Here is a 15,711-nt window from a genome sequence, read left to right as displayed (position 1 = left end):
CATTCATTTATTTCAATTTTTTTAAATTTTTTTTAAGAATTATTGTTTGGTTCTGAATTTCAAATTTTACTTAGAGTTTAATTTTTAAAATTTTTCAAAAATTTGAAAAACTCCAAAAAATTATGTTTCAAAAATTTTTCACTTCAAATCACTCACAAAATCGAAAATAGCTCCAAATTTGCTCCTATCCAAGCACAACTTTAATTTTAAAATACCATTTTTACTTGATTTTTTTATTTTATTTTTTTCCGGAATTTCACAATTCTTATGTCCAAACGCCCACTTAATTTGAAAAATTCACCTAAGAAATTCTTGTAATCCAAACAATTACTGACAAATTATATTTTTTAAATCATTCCCCTTCATTTAACTTCTTTTATTCTCCACAAAAATCTTCAATTTAACACTTTTACCCCTCACCAAATCTTATAAAAACATTTAGCTTTTCCCGCCCACTGAAATTTCCACCCAAATCCATTCCCCCTTCTCTCTCTCCCTCTTCTATCTCTCACACATAGTCACACAGTGACACATACAACTGATGGAAACAATTCTCTCCAAAAACTACACACCAAAACCCTCTTAATTATCAATCTTTATGGTTTTAAAAATGCCTGATTTTGGCAATCTTTTGGACCCAAATATTGAAATTTCAAGTGAATCAGATAGCCAAATCCAGGCTCTTGTTGTTTCTGACCCAAATACCCAAATGGGGTTCCCTATTTTGCATAAAGAAGATGAATTGAAACTTGAAAATAGGGGTTTGAGGCAGTATGGTGGTGGGTCAGTGGCGAAAAAGAGTTTGGATGATTATGTTAAAGATTGGGTTCAGAGGAAAGTCAATGCTGGTGTTGATAAAAACAATTGTTTCTTGCCATTCCTTGTTCATGCTCCTAAATTGGTAAATTTTCTATTCATAGTTTCCTCCTTTTAATGATTCTTGTTATTGAATTTAAAGTATATCAGTAGAAAATGTAGTTATGTGGTTTCTACTATTACCATTTGGGATTGCATGAGATATACATTCTTCTTGTTATCTTGTATTTTTCCTTATTAAAAAAATGTAGAAAAGCAATAACATTAGGCGATTTCTTATCATTTGTCTAAGTCTAGGTTGGTAGCGTTACCTAGTGGTCAATGAAGTGAGGCGAGAATTATGAGATCTTAGGTTCAATGATATTGTTGATGAATTTAAAGTATGTTAGCTGAAAATGGAATTGTCCATGATATATACATTCTTCTTATTATCTTGTATTTTGTCCTAATAAAAAATGTAGAAAAACAAAAAAACTAGGTGATTTCTTCCCAGCTTAAGTCTTGTTGTGCAGAGTTACTTGGTATTAGTTGAGGTGCCTGCAAGCTGGCACGTCATAAAAAGGCCCCTTATTCATGCTCTGGAATTGGCAAATTTCTTCTTCTATCTTTTTCCTAATGATACTTGTTAATGAATTTAAAGTATGTCAGGAGAAAATGTAGTAATCATAAATTGCTAAAGCATGCTTATTCCTTGAAGTTAGGTTTGAAATAGGTAGAGTGTTTCACGTCGCATAGAGAGAGGTTCACTTTAGGACCAGGGCAATAAGGTGTGCAATGTCGTTACTCGTAAGCTCTATCTTGAAGGGGCAATAGTAATATGTAATGATTTCACTTAATCATGGTTTGTTGCAATTCCTTTGTCCATATAATTGTGGTGTGTTTGCAGTTAAGTATCCCACTTTGTTGATGAAATGAGTTGTTTTCCCCTTACATGGTTTTGAGTAATCCTTGCCTCATGTACTGGCTTCTGGAGTTGATTTAGGTGTAAGGTCTATTTTCTTAACATGGTATCATAGCCAAACCTATTCTAATTCTTAGTTACCCATTGTTGGCCTCCATGTTATGTTGTCCATGCTCCAGATGACAAAACCTAGGCACGTGGGAGAATAAATTGTTTATCTCCTTACATGTTGTTGAACAATCCTCAACTCATGAGCTAGTTTTTGGGGTTGAGTTAAGCCCAAAAACCTAGTTTTGGTAATTGTTCTTGAATTATAAATGTATGTATACTTTGATTTATTCTTCATTTGTGCATTTTTTTTATGGAAACCCACACTTTATTATTTTTCGGCTTAAAGCACCAAGAGAACTCTATGCTATTTTTGGTTTTTAGCATTTCATAATGCTAGAGTCAAACATCATGACCTTATCTCAACATGGCTCGACTACACCTTGTCTCCATCAAAGTAACAAAGGGAATTTGAGAATCTTTATCCCATTGGCGATCGAGAACAACAATAACAACAACAACCCAGTATAATCCCACTTAGTGGGGTCTGGGGAGGGTAGTGTGTACGCAGACCTTACCCCTACCCTGGGGTAGAGAGGCTGTTTCCAAATAGACCCCCCGACATCCTTCCCTCCAAGAACTTCCCACCTTGCTCTTGGGGAGATTCGAACTCACAACCTCTTGGTTGGAAGTGGAGGTTGCTTACCATTAGAGCAATTCCTCTTGTGCTCTTTAATGCAAAAATAATTAATCTTGTGCTCTTTAATGCATGATATTATTGCATTTAGGCTTCATTTGTTTTTTTTTAAGATTAAGACGTCTGAATCTGAATACACATCTGAATATTAAGATGTGTATTAAGATTAAGACATCTGAATCTGAATACACATCTGAATATATTAAGATGTATATTAAGATCTTAATACTAAATAATTAAGACTGTTTGATTTTTTAACATCTGAATGTATACAATTTATCTTCATTTGAAAATTAATAAACATAAAATTCAAATGAAATACTAACTAATCTAATATTCTATCAATAAAATATATAGTTTTTTAAAATATGATAGTTGTTGGTGGTGATGGCTAACGGGTGAATGTCGACTAAAGACAGTAGTTGGTGGTAGTTTTGGTTGATGATGGTGGTTCATGCTAGTATCTAGTAGTGATTAGTAGTGGTGACGATTATGATTGAGGATGGTGGTGGGTGGGTGGGTGGTGGTAGGTTATAATGATGGGTAGTGCCGACTGTGGTTGTTGATGTTGATGGGGTGGTTACTTGTGGTAGTTGAGGTGGATGAGTGTTGATTGTGGATGAGAATGATGGTGGTCGGAGTGGTGAGATAGTGGGTGATGATGATCGATAATGGTGGCGGCTATGATTGAGGATGATGGTCGCGTGATGGTGGTGGTTGAGTATGGTGGTGGTGGCAACATGGTGGTAGTTGATAATGGTAGGTGGTGGCGGCAGTTAATAATGAATATGTGATAACATCTTAATGAAATTAAGTCTCTGTTATAGATCTTAATCATACAGACCTATTCAGACCCATTAAGTGATTGTGAAGTTAAAAAAACAAACACACTTAATTAAGGTCTGAATAATTAAGATTCAGACTTTAAAAACAAACGCACTTAGTGTCTGAGATCTGAATGATTAAGATTCAGACCTCCATTAAGTGCAAACAAATGAGGCCTTAGTATGGTAGCATACTATTGAATGAGTGGGATTGAGAAGTAATTAGCTCACACAGGAGAGCAGCCTTTTACCCTTTTCTGTTAAAAGTTTTAGGAGTGCATACATTTGTTTAGATGTTATATTTGATCAATTGTTTTCAATGGTTTGTAATGTTTTGTCAGGTTGAGTGCTCTGTTTGCCAAAGATTAATTTTTCCTGGTGAGAAGGTAGGATGCTCTGTTCGAGATTGTACGGGAGTTTTCCACTTAAAATGTGCAAAAGAAAGACTTGGGTTATCTTCTCCCAAAACATTTAAGTGCCCTCAGCATGTAAGTTGGATTTTGTATACATCTTGGCTGAATGATCATAAAACACATTTCTTACTTAATATGTTTGATTCGAGATTTGATTAGTACGATGTACTCTCAGTCACTTTGATTTGTACAACAGTTTTAGCTTTTCACATTTTCTTTCTTAAACCTTTGCGATTTCCTGCCTCACCTTAATAACATGCTAGGATCTTAGCTTCACCAATGTAGTATACCACTTGTATCTGCTGCTTCGATTTGTGCAGTAGAACTAAATCTCTAATCTTAAAATTGAAGGGGGGGGGGGGGGGAGTTCCCTCCATGGAACTTTTACTTTTGAGCTGAGTTATGATCTATCTGGTAGACTAAAAGATTAATATCATTTCTCTTGTACATTTTCCCATCTATAAGATAGAATAGTTAAATACCATGCCCTTGTCCTGAGAGGACCAGTATAACTAGTGTGTATATGATGTTTTCTTGAATAGGTATGTTATGTTTGTAATAAAAAGATACATCTCTGGCGGTGCATCAGATGTCCACTAGCATCACACGATAAGTGTGCAGCATTTCCAGAGCACGTGGTTCATTTGAATGATCAGCCAGGGCGAGTAATTTGTTGGAAGCATTCTGCCGATTGGCATTTGGAGAAGGTCAATCTCTTCTTTTGTTCATCAGCACAATTTTTTTTCTTTTGGATAAGAACATCTTCTGGAAAACAATAATGAAGTGATCGTAATTCGTAATGCAGAATAAACATTTGAGGAACCACTGTCTTAAATGTTTTTTCTGTGAATGTTACTTTTTCCTTTTTGAGACTGCAATATTTGACAGAGTTTGTGTTTTTTCATTATTCTTGTGATCCATTATTCCTCCCGAGGACATGGCTCTTGATAGGAACATGTGGAGGTCGAGCATTACGGTGGTGAGCTAGGGGGTAGTCGAGAGTTCTTCCCTCTTTGTACCGAATAGACTGATAGGGTTTTGTTTAGGTTTGTTAGCGGTCTATGCTGTGTTCACATGGTTGGTTGCATAGTTTTGTGTTATTGTCCTTTCCCTTATTCGTTGTTGTTATTTTCTTTCTGGCATCTTTTGTTGTTACATGCCTTTTCTTTTGGCTTCTTTTCTGATATTATTGTCTCTCTTGTTGAGCTGAGAGTCCTTGAAACAGCCTCTCTACCCTTTTCAGGGTAGGGGTAAGGTCTGGGTACATTCTACTCTCTCCAGACCCTACTAGTGGGATTTTACTGGGTATGTTGTTGTTGTTGTTGTTGTCGTCTTTGTGATCCATTATTCCCCATTGAGCAATAACGAAATATAGATGATTGAGAATTCCACGTTCTTTTCTAGTTAAGTTATTGTGATGTTATCTCTGTGACGCTTTTAGTATTTGAGAAAGCTATGAACGGAAAGTAAAATAATCCAATATATAGTAGTTTCTACTGCTGGATCTTTATTTTTGATTGATTAGGCTGGATGACTTGACAGGACTGATGTATCTTGTTTGATAAGCAGCATGAAGCCCCATTGAGTAATTTTGAGGTTAGACATTCATTAAACCATGTTTTTTGCTTGTGATTATTAGATGTAAAGCCTTTCATTCATTGATAAAAAAGCCCTGAACTAATAGCATAGTAAGACAGCATAAAAAATATACAAGTATAACCATGAAAATGTGGCTCAACCCCACTCGTTTACCAAGTTAACTCAATTATCTATACAACAAGGTGCTCGCTTTATAGTTTATACTAAAACAACAACAACATACCCAGTATTATCCCATACCGTGGGGCCTGGGGAGGGTAGTGTGTACGCAGACCTTACCCCTACCTTGTGAGGATAGAGAGACTGTTTCCAATAGACCCTCGGCTCAGGAAAGCATAGTTTATACTAAAAATATATATCAAATAAAAAGACGGTTTTATACTTCTTTGATCTGTCTACTATACTTTTTTTGAAATAGTAAAAATTTTATTGATAGAAGGTACCAAGATGGTACAAGTAGTACAATAACAAAGGGAATGCAGATCAAAACATAAAGAGCATAAAGACTACATCTACTGTCTGCCCTCTAGCAGGTTCAAGAAATCCGTCTACTATTCTGGAACACTTTTCTATCTATTTCATATCAAATAAGTCAAAGGAAAAAAAAATTACACACTCATATACACAATGCTGTTCTCCGAGTTGTTTTTTTTTTCTTTTTTTCCAGATAACAATCTTCTATAGCCCCCGACTCGGCACTACTTTATCCATTTTCTACTGAAACATCTAATGAAATATTGAACAGCAAAAATACAAGGGTCTATACATGTGATTGGACCAGTCCTTCTTCATACTCTTTAAGCAAACAACACCATTTGCTATTAGAACTGCATCAAGAATTTGCTTTTATCCACAAATAAATTATGAAATGTGAAGGTAAGCTTAGCCATTACCTATTTTACTCTTTGTGAGCACATGTATTATTAAATTATCTGCCAAACCAGTAGGCCTAAGTCCTATGTCCTTCAGCACCACTCTTCTTTTGGGTAAGGACAATAAATGAAGAGTTATAACTCCTCCTTGATGGAGCCCACGTGGTAGAAATACTTTAGGCCATCCATCACATCATAACTCATACTCTCTTAGTAGTGAATCAAAGAATGAATCCATATGGTCTTTGCTATGTTGTCGGACTCTTCAAAAATGCTGATGGGTGCGTGTCGAATCCTCTAAAAGTAGTGCATTTTTGGAGGATCAGACACGGGTGCGACAACATTTTTGGAGAGTCCGAGTAACATAGGGTCTTTGTACCTTGTCCCCCACACAATGCACTTTTTTACAGCACCTCCATCTAACTCCATTCCACCCCTTTCTTTTTTGTTATATAATTGGTAATAAAATCATACTATTTCCTATTTCCCATTAGTTCACTACCATCTATTTGACTTTCTCAATATAGCTATATCATTCAATGTTTGAAGCAAAACTTTTAGAGGCATAAGCTCAATTAGTTCTTTTAGATACTCAGAGAATCTAGAGTTCTCAAAATATTGATGGATAGATTGTCACTTTCTCATTTATTTCTCATAAATGTTAAAGATCTCACGGTTTTAAGAACCCTGGGACTTAGTTGTTTCGAGAAGATTCTGAATAGTGTTTTCTTTTCTTCAGTTTGGAATCCTTATCAGATTTACTTATTTTAACCTTAAATTACAGGAGATATTCAATCATTTGCCTTTACCATACATGGAGGAGGAGTTCAAGATTGACATAAATTGGAAAGACATGATTGAAAACAGATTTGAACCACCACCATACGTGCATATCAAGAGAAGTATCCTTTGAATGATGTCTACCTCATTAAGAAATAGTAGTACTATTCACCAAGTTAGTTTGTCAACAGGAAAAGTAATACTATGCAGCCAAACCTTAACTGAATTAGATGTCTACCTCATTAAGAAAAAACGTGATGGCATTAATGCTGATATTGGGTGCACAAACTGCAGATCTACAGAATGTTCGGACAATTGTGTTTGCAGGTAGTGCCAACCGTTGCATGGTTTTCTAATCTGTTCTCGTCACACTGGATGTTTCTCATATTCCATGTCAAAATGCAAGTATTGGTGCTATGATTCCTGATGTGAATCCTAGGGAGTGATGATTTATTTTCTGATGCAACTTAGAGAAAGTATTGTTTGTGCATAAGTGTCTCAGTTGCAGGATAAGGTCCTGTATCGGAAAGGTTCTAATGATAAAATATTAAACCCCCGAAAAAAGGTTGAAAAGAATTTTCTGAATCTTATGTTCTGGATATTGTCATTTTTGCATTCTGGGCATAATATCTTTTGCATGTTGCAAAGTTAATAGGCAAGTCAAGCTATTTTATACAACAATTGAAGGGAGTAGTTCTTCAGTTTACTGCTGCATTTTCTACATTGTGGTCTGTTCGTTATGTACAGTCTTTCCTTGTCCAGCATGTTGGATACTTTTAGTGGGAATAGGGTTCCAGTAGCTGCAAAGTTGGTTTATCTGAAAATGTTTGCCAAACCGAATGCAGTATATTAGTCTTCCATTTGAAGATCTCTCTCTCTCTCTCTCACACACACATATACATATATATATAAGGAGCTTTCTTGACAGTTAAATTGTGACTTAATAGGGTTCAATGCATAAGTTGTTCGAAGGCGTGCCGTTGCTCTGATATGTGCTCAAACAGACCTTTTCGGAGAGAGAAAAAGATAAAAGTTGTCAAGGTGACTCATGTTTTGATACTCAAGTTTATTTAAAACCCAGCTTGTGGTTTTGATTATCATGTTTATTAAAAGCGGTAGAATATCTTCATGCATTATTGTGGCTGATTCTTTTCTATGTCACAGACAGAACTTTGTGGTTGGGGGGTAGTAGCAGCTGAATCCATAAAGAAAGGTGACTTCATAATTGAGTACATCGGTGAAGGTGATTATTTTACAAGTGAAGCTGTCAACTCTTAGATACTTTTCTCAGTACATTTCATGGATTCACAAGTCACTATTTACGTAACTGAATGTTGTGATTATAACATCTTTCAACCATTCCTACCCATAAAATGTTATGCTCTACAACAACTACGCCTCAATCTAAAACAAGTTTGGGTCGACTATATGAAACCTCACTCATCATGTCACTTTGTTTAAGCTCATCTTGGATTAAAATAAACATAAAAATAAAGTACTAAAAGTGCTCTGCATGTTCTGAAAAGGTAATATATTTGTATATTTTACAAATATACACGTAAAAATCTCTGACATATAAATCTCTGACGGGGCGAAAAGACTAAAAAACCATTGAACGTAAAGTACACTGTAAAAAAGATGACCAAAACATAGTCCCAAGTCCTAACTAATTGATATTGCATTGTACCTCATTTTTTGCTAGGTCTGTATGGATTCCAAGAGAAAGTAGATCCTTTGATACAATTTCCTTCCATATGATTTTAGGTCTACCTTGTTCTCTTTTAGCACTACTCACTATGGTTTTACACCTATGGATCGGTACATTTGGAAATCAACGCAGGATATGCCCAAACTATCTCATGCGACCCCTTTATCCTCCACGTGGGCTAGTTGCTCCTGTCAAATATGGTTTTTAAATCTTATCCTAATTTATATGACCACACATCCATTTTAGTACCCGCTGCCCGCATCCCTGAGACACATTTTTTTCTTGTGGATATGTGAATTATAGTGGCACAATATTCACTCCCATATAACATTGCTGGTCTTATAACTTCTTAGTAGGGCATGCCTTTCACTTAGGTAGGTATCCTTCTATCATATAACACTTCTCCATTTCAACCACCCTTTTTTTTGATGAAGTAATGAGTTTTATAGAAAAAGCCATCAAGAAGATGCAAGAAGTACAAGAGGGGGAAAGAGTCAGCTTTGATACAAAAAAGAAAAGAAATACTAGGCTAAAGCAAAAGAGCTGACAAAATCCAAAAAGTTAATATGGCAATCTACAGGGGCTAAATACTGCCAACTAAATAACCAAAGGAGACATCTAGCTTTAAGTGTGTGTGTTGGAGTTGATATCCCATCAAAACATCTGCGATTCCTTTCTGTCCAGACACACCAAAAGATACAAGCAGGGATCATCTGCCAGACTTTCCTGATGACTCTATCAACTTTCCAACCAGACCAGAATTCATAGACTTCTCTGATGCTTAGTGGCATGACCCAACTGAGATCAAAGATAGAAAGAAACATGCACCATATGTCTGAGGCAACTGAGCAATGTAGCAAAAGGTGTTTGTTGGACTCTGAATGTTGCCAGCACATAAAACATCTGTTAACAATTGGCATACATCTTCTGTTAAGGTTGTCCTGTGTTAAACAAGATTCATTAAGGGCTATCCAGCTGAAGCAAATGATCTTTGGGGGAAGACTTGTCTTCCAGATGTACTTCCAAGGCCATCTATCAATGATTTCATTAGTTGAGCATAAATGAGAGTACCCTGCTTTTACTGAGTAGAGGCCATCCATCCACTTAATATTGTCAGCAATGTTGTGGTTGACTGAGTATCCCTCTAATTTAGCCAGGAGACTCAACAACTGTGGAATTTCCCAGTCTTGGAAGTCCCTTCTGAATTGGATTTGCCAGCAATTGTCTTGCCAATTCTGAGAGATAGAGGAATCTTGATCATTAGCTATCTGGTAGAGGTCTGAGAATTCATTCATTAGGACAGTCCCTTGTAACCATCTATCCTTCCAAAACCTGATGTTGATGCCATTTCCTAACTTGAAATAGGTATTCATAGAGAATTCATTCCAAAGTTTCCTGATAAATTTCCAAGGCCCAACTCCATATGGTCTTCTTGACAGATTGGTGCATCAGTGGCTTTGAGATCCATGAATTGCAGTTACCACCTGTTTCCATAGCGTATTCCCTTCTTGACAATATCTCCATAGCCACTTCATAAGCATGCACTGTTATGTATGTTGAGGTCCCTGATACCTAGTCCACCAAGTTGCTTTGGCATGGTAACTTTTGACCATTTCAACCACCCTATTTTGATTCTATGTGTAATATCTTCATCTATCATACCATTCTCCTGGAGCATCGAGCCTAGATATCTAAATTGTTTGTATTTACGTAATGCAATCCTGTCTAATCTCACCTCAACTTCACTTTTCTTTTGCTGACAAAACTTGCAGCGCGTATATGCAGTTCTACTTCATTTATCCTAAGTTCTTACTCTCTAGAGTGCTTTTTCACAGTTCAACCTTTTGGTTGATGCCCTCGTTGGTTTCATCAATTAGCATGATACTGTGAGCAAATAGCATACACCACGACATTTCATCCTGTATAGTGTTAGTTTGCTCATCCATAACTAGGATAAATTAATACGCGGTCAATGTCGATCCTTAGTGTAAACTTACAATCATGGAAAACTCTACTACTATTCTCACAACAGTGACAATTCCTTTACACATCCTTTATGGTACTATATATATAATATGATTTCCTTTCTTCTCCAGCACCCACCAAATGACCATTCTTGGTACTTTGTCTTATACTTTCTCTAAGTCAATAAACACCATATATAGTTCTTTCTTCTCTCGCGAATAATTTCATCGATCTTCTCAGCAAAAAATATAGATTCTGTTGTGGATCCATCATGCATAAATTCAAACTGGTTCTCTTTACTCGTGTAATATCTCTAAATTTACGCTCTATGACTCTTCCCGAAGTTTCATCATATGTCTCATAAATGCCACGATAGTTTGTACAACTTTGAATATCTTCTTTGTTTTTATATATCCTATCTGAGTACTCTTTCTCCACTCGCCAGACATCCTACCACTTTTCTGTGAAACGTTAAATATTTTGGCAAGCCATCCTACTCCAGCCTTCCCAAACACTTCCAGACCTCTATGGGGATACCATATGCACCACAGCTTTCCTAATCCTCATATTGTTCATGGCATTCTTTACTTCTGTCAGCCTGATTCTACGAGTGCAGCTAAGATATCTATCGTACACAAATGTATGGAGATTGATAAAGTTATTTCTCGTGGTTCGAGTTGAACAATTCATCAAAATAGCCACTTCATCTCTCCTTGTCTGATTATATCTTGTCACACCTATTAAGAACATAAAATGTTATGTATAAAATAATGAGTATTAAAAGATAAATTTAAGATGAAATGGTTCGTCTGATCCTAACAACCGTAGGTGATGTCAAAAGCCTCCTGCATTTTCTTTTTTCGGAAACCTACTTTTGTTTGAAATGTTTTATAGGATCTGATCTTCAGGGCATTAGCTGATAACTGAAATTATTACCTGTTACACTTTTGACTAAAGCATTGGGATTCTTAGATGCTTTTCAGCATCTCAGTCTTATGTTTGAAAAGAGGTTATACAATTTTGGATTGCTCACACTCACTAATCGAAACTCATATACTCCCTAGCATTTGACAAACCAAATTTTGGAACAGAAGTCCCTTAAACTACTATAAACCAGTGCCCCACCTCCCCCTGCCAATGTTTGGGTTTACTCCAAATATTAAGAACCTATGCCACATATTTTTATGCATTAAACATACTACAGCCAATATAGATGTCTAGATGGTCTTCGAAGAGAATCATATTGTGATTTAGGATTCCCTACTTTTTTATGCATCTCGTATGCCGGGAATTCTCAATTATCATAATTAGATTTACCTTTATAAATAAAACAAATAGAATATACCATATGAAAGGTATTAAATGTAAATCCTTTTCTTGAATCCCAAGGGTCTATTTGACATTTTAAAATCTACTTGTTTTCTTACTATTGTGTCATCCACGATTCCTTGTACAGCTCAGCAGGCTCATCTACCTGAAATGTACAATGTAAAGCAGAGGACTTCTGCTAGTTAATTCGAATACAGAAATGTCAAACTCTTTTGCATCTAAATTTTCTTTTGTGACCCATTTATGTGCATTCATTATGTATTTCATTAAATGTTGAAACATTTTGTTTTTGTTTTTAGCAAGCATGTTATGCTTATAAATTGGTAAGCCTATTTTTTTTGTTTTGTTTCAGTTATTGATGATGCCTTGTGCGAGAAAAGGCTGTGGGATATGAAATATAAAGGAGTGAAAAATTTCTACATGTGTGAATTACGGAAAGATTTCACAATTGATGCAACGTTCAAAGGAAACTTGTCTCGCTTTCTCAACCATAGCTGTGATCCTAATTGCAAACTGGAAAAATGGTTAGTTAACTTCTTCTAATAGCGTATCCCTTTTTCAGCTGTTTTGATTACTATTTGAGATCTGATGCTAGTGATATTTGACATGAGTTAACTTACTCCATTGACATCTTCCTGGATCAGACTAGAGCTGTGAATTTTGAAATGAAACATCAACGTGAATTTTGCAAAGGATATAATCAAATACTAACATTCCAGACCTCCACTTTTTTTAAGTTAGATGAACATAGCCCTTAAACCACGCTAAAGAATAGGTACATGGATGTTATTTGTGATGTCATGCTTTCAAAGTAATATAGGCTCTTCTAATTTTTGTCCGGTTTTACGATTTATTCCTTTATAATTGAATGCTAGAGGAAATTATCGAAGTTATTCATTCTACACTGTTACACTTCCAACTAAAGGGGAAGTTAATATTAGACCAGCCGAAATCCCAGGAATAACAGTCATTCAATTTATGTGCATGTTGCCAATCTAGGTTCTTACGAGTTATGACACATTGAATGCTGAACTATGGCATTTTTCAGATGATGTGATGGCTTCCTTCTATAGGCATCTGATCTCTGTTGGTTAGTGGAAATTGTTTGGGATGCCCTCATCTGTTAGTGTTTAGTTTCTACCAAGTCTTCTCGCCATATCTAACATCCAATCTTGTTTAGGAATTGGTAATGAATAGACATACGGATAGAATGGCATGGATTTTATTTTTCCTATATAGTAATTCCCACATATATATACTTTTTTCCCGTTCTTTTGATAGTCACAGATTTATCATTTCTTAGGTTGCAAGTGTTACAGTCTGACATATTTGATTCTTCCTTTATGCTCATTGTGTGTCGTGATCAACATTATAATGGTTTTACTTTTATTGCCTATTAAAGGCAGGTTGAAGGTGAGACTCGAGTTGGTGTCTTTGCTGCTCAATCCATTGAAGTAGGAGAACCTCTGACCTATGATTACAGGTATGCTTCTTTTTGTTTGTGGTAAAGCTATTTTTAGGTTCTTGTATTCTTCTTGTCTATCTAATGTTTGGCGATACCTCCAAGTTATCTTTTAACCTTGTGTCGTTATACATAATAATATATGTTGATTTGATTCGTATGAGCTAAGTGGCAATGAAGAAATCTCCTGTTTATCCAAAGACTATTTGGCCATATCATTTTCTGTGATATGTGGCGTGTTTGTAAATTTCATAGAGGAAGCTTCCGGTTATGTCATATGTGATTTTGTTTGATTTATCGTTTTATTTCACCAAAGTTGTGGTAGTATTTTCTTATAGTCCTAACGCACAACATGAGGCAGACAATGTCATGTTCATGTTTCCAAGTAGTATATAGTATTAATTTTAAGAATTACACTTCACAACATGTGCATTCGGCTAATTAGCTCAATCTGCAACATACATTCTGCTTTTCAATCCGAATAAGAGATCTGATTTGTTCTTATATGCAGATTTGTGCAGTTTGGACCAGAAGTAAAGTGCAATTGTGGAGCTTCAAATTGTCAAGGCTATCTGGGTAGCAAAAAGAAAATTGTGACTACACTGGACATCTGTTGGGGTACGAAACGCAGGAGAACATCTACGTCTTGCCTAGCGATCATTAAATTGAATACGTGTTAGCCAATTCTTTTATTTGGTCATTTGTTTTTGTATTTTGCTGTTTCCACTAAATGCAATAAACCAAAACTGAAAAAAAAAGGAAGAAAGGAACAATGGTTTTGTTGTATGAAGCTGTTACATTGGCCACAGATACATTGATTTATACTGTTATACACCCTTTTTCAACATAGTTATTTGAGCATTGATTCTCTCATTCTTCTGAATTGTGCTAGAATCCTCATTGTAAAAGATGTATATTTTTTCATTTCTTTGCCTTCTTTCAATTCTAACTGGATATGTATGATTTTCTGGTGCCTTCTTTTTTTATTGCATGAGTAAAACGTTGAAGAAGGGAAGTCTTGCAGGAATAGTAAAGTTATCTTCGTGTTGACCTATAAGTTATGAGTTCGATCGTAGAAGCAGCTACTAATACTTGCATTAGGGTAGGTTGTCTACATCACACCCCTTGGGGTGAGCAGGGTTGTAAAAAGCGAGCGCTCCCTTGCTTAAAGCGAGAAGCAAAGCGAGGCGAGGTATCTGGCGCTTCTGTTAGCTGAACAATAACAACAACAATGAGAACGACCAGTAAAATCTTACAAGTGGCGTCTGGGCAGGATAGTGGGTACGGAGACCTTACCTCTACCTCGAGGGGTAGAGGTTTTCGGTAGACCCTCGGCTCAAGAAGACGAAAAGAATATATCAGTACCATCAACAAAAAACCATAGAAATAATAACATCACAAGAACCAATGCGTAGATGGAAAGCAGAAATAATAACCAGTAAATAAGGCTCGACTCTATGAAAAAGGAAGAGTAGAGTAAGCGTAGCAGATTTACAGAAGCGCTCGCTTCCCCTAAAAAGCGAGAAGCGATGAAGCAATGCGAAGCGTAAGAAGTGAGCGCTTCTCTTTATAACTGGGCTGCCAACGTATTTAATTAACAAAGCTATCTTTTTTTAAAACACCATCGAGCAACAACAATAGAGAAAGAAAGAGGAGACCTAGGGTTCAAGTTTTCTACATTTTTCAACTTCAAGACCATCAAGTTTGGTCCCAGGTATGTGATTTCTTCTTCCTCCTCCTCCTACTCCTTCACTATTTCAACGTCCAAAACTGGCGATTTTTTTCCCCTTCAGTTTTTCTCTGAGGTATGTGATTTCTTCTTCCTCCTCCTCCTACTCCTTCACTATTTCAACGTCCAAAACTGGCGATTTTTTCCCCTTCAGTTTTTCTCCGAGGTATGTGATTTCTTCTTCCTCTTCCTCCTCCACTGTTTCAGCGTCCCCTTCTTCTTAAAAAGATTGAAATGCTGTCATTTTTTCGTTTCAGTTATACTGTCCTTCTTCATATACTATGCAGTATTTATTTTAATATTTTTTTAAAAAATTTCGCTTCACTTCAAAAAAGCGAGCAGTTCGCTTCTCGCTTTAAGAGAAAAGGGGCTTGTCGCTTTTCCTTGCTTCACGCTCTTCACAACACTGGGGGTGAGACTCTTTCTCGGATCCTGCATGAATACGGGATGCTTTGCGTACCGGGCTGCCCAAGTATAACGTTAAAGTTTTGGGTGATCCGAGACTATTCCATTTAGGTTGTATAGTGGTCTACATCTTACATATAGGAGGGATTATTTGGTTTACAAA

General features: G+C 36.2%; 1 protein-coding gene across 2 annotated transcripts; it reads left to right on the top strand.

Moving 5' to 3' along the window:
• The first annotated feature begins 473 nt into the window (after positions 1–473).
• Positions 474–14,297, top strand: LOC107791163 (histone-lysine N-methyltransferase ASHR3-like). 2 transcript variants are annotated; one of them, XM_016613172.2, is made up of 11 exons: positions 474–901; positions 3,628–3,774; positions 4,242–4,406; positions 5,269–5,295; positions 6,955–7,072; positions 7,181–7,277; positions 7,898–7,991; positions 8,115–8,193; positions 12,305–12,476; positions 13,355–13,435; positions 13,926–14,297. In XM_016613172.2, exons 1-11 carry the CDS (start codon positions 599–601, stop codon positions 14,092–14,094), a joined length of 1,452 nt encoding a protein of 483 aa, XP_016468658.1. In that variant the 5' UTR covers positions 474–598; the 3' UTR covers positions 14,095–14,297. The 2 variants fall into 2 exon arrangements, with proteins under 2 accessions (XP_016468658.1, XP_016468660.1); XM_016613174.2 differs by lacking the exon at positions 5,269–5,295.
• The last annotated feature ends 1,414 nt before the right edge of the window (positions 14,298–15,711 follow it).

The sequence above is a fragment of the Nicotiana tabacum genome, chromosome 9, assembly GCF_000715075.1.
Source record: "Nicotiana tabacum cultivar K326 chromosome 9, ASM71507v2, whole genome shotgun sequence".
NCBI lineage: Eukaryota > Viridiplantae > Streptophyta > Magnoliopsida > Solanales > Solanaceae > Nicotiana > Nicotiana tabacum.
This window is presented reverse-complemented; position numbering and strand designations above follow the sequence as displayed.